Consider the following 12,864-nt stretch of genomic DNA (forward strand, 5'->3'; position numbering starts at 1 on the left):
CTGTTTCTACCTGACAGCTGTAACTTTATATTACTGAAGCACGTCTCCCCTCTCCGAGTCAGTTTATTAGGACGTTTCAGATTTTACAAATAAAGCAACATTTGATCTTCGTTGGTCTAATTCTCCAGCCATACACACTGATAAAATAATCTATGCTAGACCTCTACAATAATAATAATAATTATTATAATTATAAACTTCACAATTTGTGTACATGGATCAAAAAGTTCACTTGAAAAGGAGAATTTAGTTTGTTTAATTAGTTCCATATATGAGAAGTAAGAAAAAGTAATTAATTTTTTATTTATAACAATAATAAATATTCTATTTCATAACCAGTGAAATCAAAGTTAAAATTGTATGTAATGCTTAAACAAGCCATTTCACCTTACAGCAGTCAGTGTGTAAATGCTAAGGGCTTTTACTGTGAAAGGAAGGAACAGGAAGAAGGCCTTTTCACACGTGCAGAACAAATCAGGTGCAGATTTCAACACTCACTGCAACTTTATATAAACTCTAACGTTAGGAAGCAGCTTGAGGATAAAATGAACCTGAAGGCAGACTCTTTAAAGTATTTTAGCTCATAGTTGCTGAAATCCTGCGTGCTTTATTATCCTGCTCTTTGCACAGGGTGGCTCTTATTGTGAAGCAGTTACAGGTATACACGTCTAAACAACATGACAAAAAACATGAATTTCGTGGTTTAGTTTATTTGGTTATCGTTTCACCATGAAAAGAGATGAAACACTGTTCTGTGCCATTTCTGACAAAGTGATGCATAAAGCTGCATTTGGAGGGGAGAGGGAGGTGGGAGGGGGGTGGTGGCGGCGTCGGTCAACAGTCTTACCGTGTGGCTCTGCTGAGACTGGGTGGAGCCATATATAGTGATACCATTGGTTGGTGGTGCCAACTGTGGCACGTCTGCCTCGACGAAGCCGCGTCTGTCGATGAGACTAATGGGAGAAAAGCCGAGAACATCGTTACCGTCAGCAAACATTACACAGCAAAGGTCACTCAGCAGCACAATAACACAACACACAGCTCCGACAGGCCCGTCCTGCTTTAACCAGAAAGGAAAAGGTCGAGTTGATCTCGCTGTGGGTCAGCAGACGACCAAAGAAAGAAACGGAATGAAACAAATGAACAAAAGAGCTTTGTCGCTCTAACAGAGAGACTTTTATTAAACTCTGACCCTGTGGTTTTACTGTTGACAATAAAAGCAAAGATAACTACTGTGTGCGGTGTGAACTATTTTCTGATACCACTGCTGCAGGTCAGGAAATACCAGCTTCTAAAATGATTTAAATACAGTCTCAGATGCACAACACATGACCCGTTCCAGCATGTCATCATTTAACAAACGGCCCTGTGAAAAACTGAGCCCGCCCCATGATTCAGTAGCTTGTGGCGACACCTTTGGCTGCAGTAATTTACAGTAATGATTTTCTGTGACAGTGTTGTCCTCTTTCTTTGCAGCGTTGCTCTCAGTCAGTTGTGCAGACATCTCTCTGAAGGTGCCACTACAGCATTCAGTCAGGGTTGAGGTTGGACTTTCACTGGACCGTTGCTGCCGTGTGTGGGATCACTGTCCTGTTGATGACCTCGTGCCGATACCCTGTGGCTCTGGGCACATTGCCCTCTGACACCCTACTGACAATCGGTCATGCTCGGATGCTTCAGATCAACAAACCACCAAAACTTCTGCTTTTATCAAAGTGCTCACACTGCTGGCTGTTACTTACAGAAGGGATGGTTTTAGTTTTTGTTAAATAATTACTGAGACCGTACTATGTCACCTGAGGTTGTATTTACCTCATTTTAAGAGCAGCTAATCTTATTATGTCCTGATATGCAGCACCTTGGAAGTGAATGAGGGCGTACTTTCTGTTAAGTGTGACTGTACAGTCGCTCATCTGTGGAGTGAACCATCATTTCCAACCCAAGGTTAATGCTGCACAGCTCTGCTGGTTAGAGAAGAACCTGCTGAACTTTGCACAGTGATGCCTCCGTGTGATGATAGGGGCTGTTTATCAGCCAAACACAGGCCGATCGGACACAGCTGAGGCATCAAGCTCGATAAGAATTTAACACAAAGTGCTGACGGTGAGCTCCAGCAGGACTGAGCTGGAATGAAGCAGAAACCTGCAGTTTGATGCATTTGAAAGTCTGAGTGGAGAATCTGTGCAGGGAGTAAAACACAAAAGGCTTTTGTCTCTGTGGGTCTGAGCTCGCTCAGTCCAAGAGGCAGGTGAGGCCAGCTGTGCGACACCTGTGGCGCCACACACACACACACACACACACACACACACACACACACACACACACACCTGTGAGCCGAGGACTCTCCTTTGCCACCCGCTGCAGCCGTTATGGGAGATGCATAGCTTGTGACGGCAAAATCACAGAAGAGTCAAACACACTGACACATCATTGCTGTTCTTATACATGTGCATATACTGAGGAACTCTGCAGGTACTTAAATGCAACGTTAAAAGCTGAAAATTCCTCAGGATAAAAAGATATTTGTGCTGTTCTGACAGAGTCGATCCAAGGTGGCGCCTCATTTCTAACCACCAAGCCATAAAAATCAGAGGAAACGGCGACTTCAGATTCACGGATGAGTAATGAGAATGGGCACTGGCAGAGACGGGTTTGTAAAGTAATGAATTTGCACAATAGTCACCATCTTCTGAAACATTAAAACCCACCACAGAGAAAACTTTGAATCTCTGTTAAACCCGCACCAGAGAAAAGAAACCGCAATAAGAACAAGGAAGATGGAACTGGAAGAAAAACAAATGAGGAATGGAGACAGAATTCATCAAACTACCGATTCCTTGTTTCAGGCAGAATTTGCTTACCTACATAATCTTTATTCATGTAAATGATCGAGTCCAGTTTGCTTTCAGGACACTTTGTCTTTAAGCTTTTCAAAGGTTCGGTATTTAAAGGTGGACTGTGGTATACTGGGGAGACCTTTCACTCTCCTTTAGTGGAAAAATATGACAAGAACTACAATTTGTAATCTACAAAGTAAGGAACATGGATGAAGTGTTTGACAGAACGTGGAGTTGTACGATGGGAAACTAAAGTAATGACTTGCTGTGTTGTTCCTTCATGTAATAAGTTTTAAAGGTTGTCCACATGTGCAGGCATATGAAGGAGCAGTATGTCGACATATACAGATGGGGAACTGAAATCTACCGTAGCACATAAGAACAATGCCGGGGGGCAACGTGCAGTCGCACAGACACGAGCTGACAGCTGCTGTGTTTTTGTTCAATCACATGGGCAGAAAAGTATAAAAATCTAATCAATGTGGGAAACTTTGATCTCGGATTTGGTTCAAATAGGCCTGAAATGCTTTGCAGTATCTTTGCTATGTTTAGAGAAAAGGCTGCAGGCAGGCTCATTTCACAGCAGCTCCTCACATCAAACACTTCTGAGTAACAGTTTTATTTTTGCCTCTGGAGAAAATGGGAAACTACGATGACACTGAGATGGCTTTTTCCCCCCAGAGCAGGGAACGATGGGCTCTTTGTCCTCATCTGACCATCGAGGAACGAGGAATGCGTACATCGCCTCACAGAAACACAAACACCCACACCCAGCCTACCTCGGTGGCAGGGGTCCACACAGCGCTGCGCAGCAGTTGGTGAATATGTTTCCATAGCTGTAGGGGTTATAGTTGTCCTTCCCTCTTTTAGATGACCATGAACCTTTTATCTGCAGAGATGCAAAGCTTCAGTGAGACAGATAAATATCCAAAGTGTCATCGATAAACAGACGCTGCTGTTTGTGTCTAGTCTGGAGCTCAAGCGGGCCGTGCGCACTTCTGTCCCGTGACCTTGAAAATTATCATCGCCATTCTCGAATCAGCTGAGCTCACCAGCGAAGCTCGAGCACCACTCACTCACAGTCTGAGGTGAAAAGGAGTTACAGCTGTGAGTCCATGCTTCTGTGCAGCTAATGAACACACACCATACAGATGAGCAAATAATCAGAAACTCCATTAAAAACGCTTCTTTTAAAAGGATTAAAATGCACACATCAGCGTGTTTGTAGTTCCCAGATTTTCAGGCTAGCAAGGAACCAACGTCACTGAGAACTTTAAAGAACGAATATTTAAAAGTATTTGCCTGTCATATGTAATCAGTCCACAACCACTAGATAAACATAAGACTAGAAAAATAAAGATAAAAAACACAGTGCCGAGGTCCATAAGGGAAGGTAAGGGAAAAAGGGAGGGTAAAAAGCGGCGAGACGGACGGCAAGCCAAGTGCACCGGCGCCATCTTTCAGATTAAAACCTGAAAATCATTGAAACAGTAAAAAATAACAACTACATGTGATGAGCTGGAATTTTAGAAGCTAATTTTGAATTGTATGCTGGGAATATGCTTCTGAAAAAAGTTGGGACGCGGACGTGTTTATGTTGTTTTTTTGCAGAATGTGAAATAAGCCACACCCACACTTCAGCATTAATGAGGCCATTACACGTTTGATTCAAGCTGCACCAACGCACACTCACGGTGTCGGCTCCTGAACTGTTCGCTCTCCTCTTTCCCAAATGGTCCAATTTTGTTACCCATAAATATTTGGTCCAGAGGTCAGTGTACTCAGTGACCCGATGGCTCAGGGCCAGCTACTGGCCTTATGTTACTTGTGAAGCAAACCGGCTTAAACAACTCATCAATATTTTTGATCATTTCTATCAGAATTTAAAATTGAAGAAACCGTTTCAGGAAAATGAAATAAAGAAACGTTGCTTAGTGTTGAGGAAACTGCAGGAAGGCACCGCGTGTGCTGCAGGATGTGAGAACGAGCGTTTCCCCTCACATTTGTGACAACAAATAGAAAAGTGTTCTCTGTGAATAACAACTTTTCAAAGACTTGGCTTCTGTTTCTCCACAGTGAAAAGGCGATCACATGTGTACTTTAACATGGAGACGGAGCCTCTGTTACCATCCTGGGCTAAAATTCAAAGCAGCTGCTCAGTCAGCTTCAACATGAAGAAAAAGTCTTTCACGCATAAATTAAAATCAAGCCTAACCCTGCGAGCCCTCCGCTAAATATACTTAAAATCTTTCGATTGAAATGATTTGGCAGATGTAGAATATGACGATGAATAAAGACGCTGTGTTGTTGTACTATTACAAAAATGGGCTCGTTTTCTTCTCTCGGGCCAGTAAAGCTCTGATCCGCTGCCTCGGGCTTCCTGTGGGGAGCCCCTCCCCCACTGAGTCTAATCACGTTAATATTAAAACTAACGAGCAGTTCGACGCTGCAGCAGGTGTGACGCTTTAGTATCACACAACTTTTCTCGTGTCGTGTGCCCGCTACTTTCCAGTTGCTGGCACCGAATTGAAAATGAGTGAATGAACCAATAAAAAGATCAAATGGTTTTAGTGCCGTTTCAATTTAAAATAACATTTTATGGCGTTCCTGCCCTTTAAATGGAGTCTGTTAGCACACGACACATGTGAACATTCTGCCTCGTTTCTGCAGCGTGTGGTGTAATGCACTTTGTGTCCATACTCACGTCTTCATTGGTGGTCTGGTTGGAGCTGATCAGGTAGGTATGGAAGCCTGAGAGGCCCACGATGGACCACACAGAGAAGAAACACACCACCACTTCCAGCACAGTGACACAAAGAAGTCAAGGAATAACTCTGCTGTGGTGTTCATGCAGTGACAGATGATAATATGAAAGCTCATACAACCCACGGAGCCAGCCCGAACACCGAGGTGCTGCCGTAGCAGCGAGCACACTGACCCACAGCCTGAGGGCCGCCCTCCTCTCGCCAGTACTTCCCAGTTACCAGTTCGTTTGGCTCGTACTGCTCATTTTCTCTACTCCACATACACGCACTGTTCGAGATGAATCCTCTACACAAACAAACACCGCTGACTCTTAATGTGCACTACCTCCAAGGATGACACATACAAATACCCAGACACCATAACTAAGTGCCTGAAGGGCTGCTGGAAAATGCTCAGTAGGTTAGCATCATACTGCATCCTCTCAGAAACTTTACATAATGCCCTCACGCTCTTCTTCTCTCTCCTCCAATCTCTTCCTCCTCAGCAAGGACAAAACATGTCATCATTCTTCGAGCACAAAGGCCTGCTGCGATAGTATCGACTGCAATTCAGCTTTATTAAAGCCCTGTAGGACAGCAGACTTTATCAGCGTGGCTTGGCACATTTCTCTGCCTCAGAAAGTTATCGCACTCAGGCACAGAGAGAAGGGCAGCGAGAGAGCGGCGGTGTGGCAGCCCGTGCTCTGAACCGGATTTGTGTTGTACACCGAGCACTGGGATCATTTAGAGCCGCTCTTCATTTCTACCTCTGAACGGGCTTATCAGTCCTGACCTCGCACGACCCCACGCCGTATTTAAGTGAGAGAAGACATCAAAATGTTTAAAGCAGAAGAAAATGCATTAAAGGGCTGCCAAAATAGTCACGAGCTGCTTCATGATTAAAAGCGAATAAAAGCGAGGCTCTGCTGCCTCCACCTAACCTTCTGCAGTAGAGGCCACATTAACTCCAAATCATCATGTGAACAGTTCACAGCTAAAAGGCTGCGATGAACCTCTTTGCTCAACTTTATCTGACTTACAACAGTCCAGACGTGGCTACAATAAACACAATAATTGTAACAACACCCACACACACCGTCTGAGTCACATGACACAGCTGAAGAGCGACGCAGAGACGAGTCAGAGCCATAAAAATTTCGCTGTCCTGCGTGCCGCGTAAGCCCCGCAGTACAAGACTAATCAGATGCATGTAAGTCATGCAAGAGACACAGCTGGAGAAAATAGCAGAGCGATGGAAGGCATGCAGATAAATCTGACCTATGGAATAATCTGCATGTGTAACATCAGAGTAATCATTGGGAATATAAATGTTTGTGAGAACGCTGGCCGAAATTCAGGTTTATACAGAGCCAGTTCACCACAGCGTTCACCTCAAGGAATTTTATATAGAACAGATCCAACAACCAGAGCAGCGCTCGGCATCCTGGGAAGTCCCAGAGCAACCTGAGCCTCAGAAAGACAACCAACGGAGTCACCTGATCCATAAGCTTTAAAACAGAGTTTGAATCTTAAAAGTAGAGATAGTGTCTGCTTCCTGAATCCAAACTGGAAGCTGGGTCCACAGAAGAGGGGCCTGAAAACTGAAGGCTCTGCCTCCCATTCTACTTTTAAATACTCTAGGAACAACAAGTAGGCCTGCAGAGCGAGAGCAACACGCTCTGTTAGGATAACAGCTACGAGTTACTGAGGTCCTAAAGATATGACGGGGCCTGATTATTCAACTAAATTCAGCCAATGCAGAGAAGCTAATTTGGGATAAATATGATGTCTCATGTTCTCTAGTCCCAGTTAGTGTTTAAGATCACATGAAGGTTTTTCTAGTCTGATGATGAATTACAATAACCCCCACGACAATAATCAGCAGTTCTCCAGCATCACTCAGGCAGATGTTGCCATTTTTAACAACGCTGATGAGATGAAGGACAGCAACGATACATGTGTGATTAACGTGACTGCTTAAAGAAATATCCAGGTTTAAGTCGACACCGACGTGGAACAGTGAAAGGATATCTGGCAGGACTGTTTTTGAGCGCGCTGAGGAAGCCGTTTTGATGAGAGCCTGTGAAAGGGAAAAACAGTTTCTGTTAGAGCAGCACGCAGCTCGTGTTTGCTGTTTGCAGAATGTGGGACTTGTATGAGATACTGAGCACTACGCCATTACCTGCTGCAAACACTGTCCTGAGTAAAGGTTAAGAGTTGACAAGAAGAACTGAGCTCAGCCGAGTGTGCCGCTTTAATTGGCTTTCCAATTTAGCTTCCAAGTGTGTAGAGAAGCGGCACAGAGCCAGATGAAGGAGCTGGCCCCCAATAAGTGGTTATAGGGAGCATCTCTACCTACTGTGTTCTTCATTCATTCAGACTTACAAAGTGGATTAAAGGTTACAATCAGTATCTATGAAGGACTGCAGCCACCTGTATACCCACTCTGAGCCAGGAACATTTTTAATCATCCCTACAAGCTAATCCTGACCCACGCTGCTGTTCCCAGCACTCGCAGTCATGTATCCATGGCTTCAGAGGACATTAGTCCAAACTTCGTCTAACTGTAACTCAACCTTAAGCTAACTGCATGTAGCCTTTTAAATAAAAGGGAGATTGCACGTTAACATGAGCACGTAGGTCCATCTTGTAAATTTGCTGCAGTCCCTGAAGGCTGGTGAGGTCAGAATCATACGAATACCACAAAGACACGATCACTAAACCACAGATGATCTGTAGAAACAGTGACTTACAGGATGCTGTTTCACATTAAGACAGATTTAATTTTCCTCTATTGTTTGACAGTCTGGGAGAAAGATGTCAGAGATATGTCGTCAGCTGTGTGGGTTCAGTATTTTTCTCAAATCTATTTTACAGTCCTGTCTGGTAGATGTGGGCATGTTGTGATTCGCTTTAACAAACTCATCTAGAGCAGGTGGATGCCACGATATGAAAACTCAAACACAACTATTCTCCCAAATTAAGAAACACATGCAGATATAATTTTACACTGATATGAATCTGTTGCTTACAGATTCAGTCTGTTGATTGTAATGTTGTCCAAACTGGTGAGACACAATGTTGATGTGCAACTTTTTAGGCCTCGCTAGTTACAATGTTACTAATGTCTAAAATTTGCTCAACAAAATTTGACACAACTTTTCTAACTTGTGTTTTAAAAGTAGGGCTGCCACAAACGATTATTTTGACAGTTGACCAGTCACCGATTATTTTTGCGATTAGTCGACTAATCAGATCATCATCCATTGGACGTAAAACGAACAGCTTATTGCACCAGCAGCATCTGCTCTTATATAACTATCATTAGCTTACAGCTTTAAGTGTTTAAGGTATGTGCTAACTAAAAATAAAGACAAGATGGTAGTTTATTAAACTTTAATGAAATTTGCAGATTGTTTCGGTGAAGTTTAATAAACTCCTTGCTATCTAAAATATAACAGGACACCTATATTCTCCAGCATCTCACACTTCTGATAATCAGCTGTTTATTCAGCTGTGTAAAAACTATAACTTTAATCTCAGCCAAACAGATTTACTCAGGAACAAATAAAATACTGAAAAAAAAGCCAAACAATAACATTTTTAAGTTATCTAAATGACTTGTATATCATGTTTAACCTGAGTAGCGAAAGACAGCGGTGGGTTTGAAAACGATTTGCCAGGAGTCCGGTGTTCTCACGGGCTCTAGTGAGCCTTGACCCCGGCTAGCTATCGAGCTAGTGGGTAACAGACGTCTCCGAAAACGTCGGAGCGCTTTTGAAAATATGTGGTGTCTTGATAACCTGAGCAGGTATTTGAGGTTTACACAGTTACATTCTCACCTGAAAATATGTTAAACGTTTATTTTGTGACCCAGAAAGAGTAATATTAAAACTAACTAGCTGCTGCCATTGTTGGAAACTGAGCAGAGCTGGGCCGCACTATGAATTCTGGGTAGAGCTGGGCGATATGAGATTTTTTTCATATCACGATATGTTTTTTTCATTTCAGGCGATAACGATATCTATCACGATATAAGCCAAATAACTATATTTGTAAGATTTAAATGTGCCGTTGCTCACAAGTAAAATGTGAAATAATCAGCAGCTTATTTTGATTGAAATATTTATTTCCCATAATAAGTTCAACAGGGGAGATGTACTTAAAAAATGAGACTTTTTCAGATAAATAAAGGCAAATATTGCAAACTACACAAAAGGCAGCCACTAAAGCGTTTAAGTTTCAAAATAGAACAAACAAAAGACTAATAAATTGTCAATTCCACTTAGAAATTATTAATTATAAAAATAAATCTTAGTTTGTTTTACAGAAGAACAGACAAAATTGACTAACTTTTGTCAATATCAAATAAACTGAGAACTAAAAGGAAATTCTCAATCTCTCCTTGTTGTATAGCTGAGCTTTTCAAACAGTTTTAACAGTTACTTTAATCTGACAAAAGCCGAATGACGAATTAGTGCTTCCAGTCAGAGATTGAGCATGCACCGCTTTATTGTATTTCCAGGCTTGCTTTCGACACAATTTACAGTGTGCGCTACTCTGTTTGACTTGAAATAGCCGAAATACCTTCACACTACGGAACTTCTATGGCTCTTCCGTTCGACAATCTCTCCGGCATTGGAACCATCATCTGTTTTATCTTCGGTAACCTTCGGTCACGCTCTCAGTTGATTTTTCTCTAGTCGGCACACTCATTTCCTCCATTACCGGGCGGCACGGCGACTGGCTGCTTTCCAAAACAAATACACATGTGCGGCTTGGCGCTTGTGCTGTACGTAAGAAGTCACGTGACGTGACGCTGCAGCTGTGATTGTGCACTACTTAATTTGGATTGGCTGTTCCTTTTTTTTTTTTTTTTTTTTAAGAGGACAAGAGCAGTGAGGCCTATCGCAATAGTTTAATTTTTCTATCGAGAAAAAGTTATTTCGCAATACATATCGTTATCGTTCTATCGCCCAGCTCTAATTCTGGGACAGCTTCTTCTTCTTCGGGGTTTAACGGCAGCTGGCATCCTTGTAAATGCAGTGCTGCCATCTTCTGTTTCAGTCCGTTATTACACTCTTAAATCCTACTACTTATTCCTGCATCTTTTGGGATCTTACAAAGCTTCAAACGACACGTCGACTGTTAAATCAGTCGTTGACGATTTTGATAGTCGACGTAATCGTGACTAGTCAACTAATCGTGTCAGCCCTATTTAAAAGAGAGCAAAGTTCCAGTATGTCCACATCAGTCATTAACTAAACATCAGAGGACCTACAGCTCAACCTTGAGGTTCACCAACAATGTTATTGTTGTACTGCTAATATGTATTCATTTTCTGTCTTTAAGACATGATTTTATCCACCTGATTACACGAGATGAAAACAGTAAACTTCGATAATTTGGTAAGGATTAGCTGTATGAGAAGCTCGACTACACATCTACGATCCTACTTAACGTCCACATTTTGGTCAAAGAAAAAGACCAAAACTGCAAAGGATACAATAATCTGTTTTGTGTCCCCATAAGAAAGGCTCTGTGATATGTCTCGCTCCCCACAACATGAGCAATACCTGAAGACACACACACGGAGCCCAACAACCCGCTGCCTGCTCCCAGCTGGAAATATGGTAAAGAGCCAGAAAGCTGCAGCTTTTCACGACGCCCACTTACAACCTGCTGACTGGAAACAGCCCGGAGGACTGTGCGTCTGCACTACGCCTGAGAGCACGCGTCCTTGTGGATACTTACTTAAAATGATGTGCGTGATGACGAAGGCGAAGATGAAGATGGTGAGGAAGGAGAGCGAGAGGATGAACATGTAGAAGAAGCGGTAGTTCCTCCTCCCCACGCAGTTCCCCACCCAGGGACAGTGGTGGTCGAAGCGCTCTGTGTGGAGAGGGAGAGACGAACAAGTTTATTCCGGTTTCAAGGACAAGCGCACCTAACGTGGCGATCCTCCAACGCTTCGGTAAAACTGGCTGAGACATCACGTTTCTCATAAAGCACAGATGTTCACAAACAGAACCAGGTCACTTCAGTGCAGATAAACAGCACAAATCCTGAACTGTGGGAAACTGGGGGAAAGGGGAAGTGTCCCTCTGGGTCTTGGCATAATAATATAAAACATTTTCACAAAGGACAACCTTCCTATTTATATAACGAGCTAATAGAGAAATGATGTGTTTCTTACATGACTGAGTAAAACTCTCCCTGCCACAGTGGGACGAGGTTAAAGCCAAGAATGTTTGAAATCGACTGCTTGAATAAAATTGCTGGTAATTTTTGATAAACTGCTCTGTAATTCTTGATGTAGTTTGAAACCTTCAGCTGCTTGTGAAATCCTTACCATTAAAAGTCAGCCGGTGACATTTTATTCAGCCAAACTGAAAGCAGCTCCAGGGTACCAATCATGTCACTGATTGCTGTTAGAGCTGTTACTTCATCAGTCTCACTCCACAGTCCCATGTCTGAATGTGGAACACTAGCTGTGCACAGTGGTAGCCCCTTAACTAATTAATCAGAGCCATTATTGGTTTAGTGAGATGACATGACCTCGATTTGTCTCCATGAATCAACGCCTGGTTAAACCGGTGCCTCCCTTTAGACAAACACTGTAAACACTAACAGTAAAAGCTGCCGATCACAAAGTCTGCCCCCGATCGTTACCGTTAGGTGACCGATGATTGTGGAAGAAGGAAAAACATGTTTTATATGGTAATTGTGGGCTCTTTGGCTCAAGGGATACCACAGGGTCGCGACACTGCTTTTTCAAGAGTGTTTTCAGATCTAAATAACATAAAAACAAAAGTTAAAATCCATCCTCGATACACGACTTGACTCTCTTTATCATCTTTGAAAATCAAATTTAGAACTTAAAAATTCAAAGAATCTGCAGAAATGCAGATCCCAGCGCACGAAACAATATTCTGCAGCGATTAAAGGATGAAGTGTAAAATAGACCCGTTTCATCTCGTTACCTTTACACTTTATGGATCAGGTGGAGACTACGGCTAACACAAGATGAGACGGCAGTGATATTAACCTATAACGAAAACTAGAGATGGACCGAGCCGATATTACGCATCGGTCCAATACTGACCTATATTACTGGATCGGATATCGGAGAAAAATAAAAAATTTAATCCGATTCATTAAATATCACAAAAGCACCTCACAAAACTTGCGACATGGCATAACTCAGCTCATAACCTTAGCACGTCGGAGCAGTGTGCTCACGTGATAGAGCGGCTGTGGCGTGCGAGACCTGTCAGCGGTCT

The 12,864-nt window shown here is 42.8% G+C and overlaps 1 protein-coding gene across 4 annotated transcripts in view; it reads right to left on the reverse strand.

The window, feature by feature from the left end:
* LOC146646334 (palmitoyltransferase ZDHHC14-like) overlaps window positions 1–12,864 on the reverse strand; it is a 65,930-nt gene that overhangs the window by 4,129 nt on the left and 48,937 nt on the right. For all 4 annotated transcript variants that reach the window (XM_085391624.1, XM_085391628.1, XM_085391626.1 and 1 more), the window contains exons 5-9: window positions 11,336–11,473; window positions 7,613–7,661; window positions 5,542–5,644; window positions 3,617–3,726; window positions 848–953 (exon numbers count right to left, since the gene is read on the reverse strand). In XM_085391624.1, coding sequence (XP_085247750.1) covers window positions 848–953; window positions 3,617–3,726; window positions 5,542–5,644; window positions 7,613–7,661; window positions 11,336–11,473 — 506 coding nt within the window. The remainder of the gene's footprint in view (window positions 1–847; window positions 954–3,616; window positions 3,727–5,541; window positions 5,645–7,612; window positions 7,662–11,335; window positions 11,474–12,864) is intronic.

The sequence above is a fragment of the Rhamphochromis longiceps genome, linkage group LG19 (genome assembly GCF_057381845.1).
Source record: "Rhamphochromis longiceps isolate RC_006_pf linkage group LG19, R_longiceps_female_GT1.1, whole genome shotgun sequence".
NCBI classification, from domain to species: Eukaryota; Metazoa; Chordata; class Actinopteri; order Cichliformes; family Cichlidae; genus Rhamphochromis; species Rhamphochromis longiceps.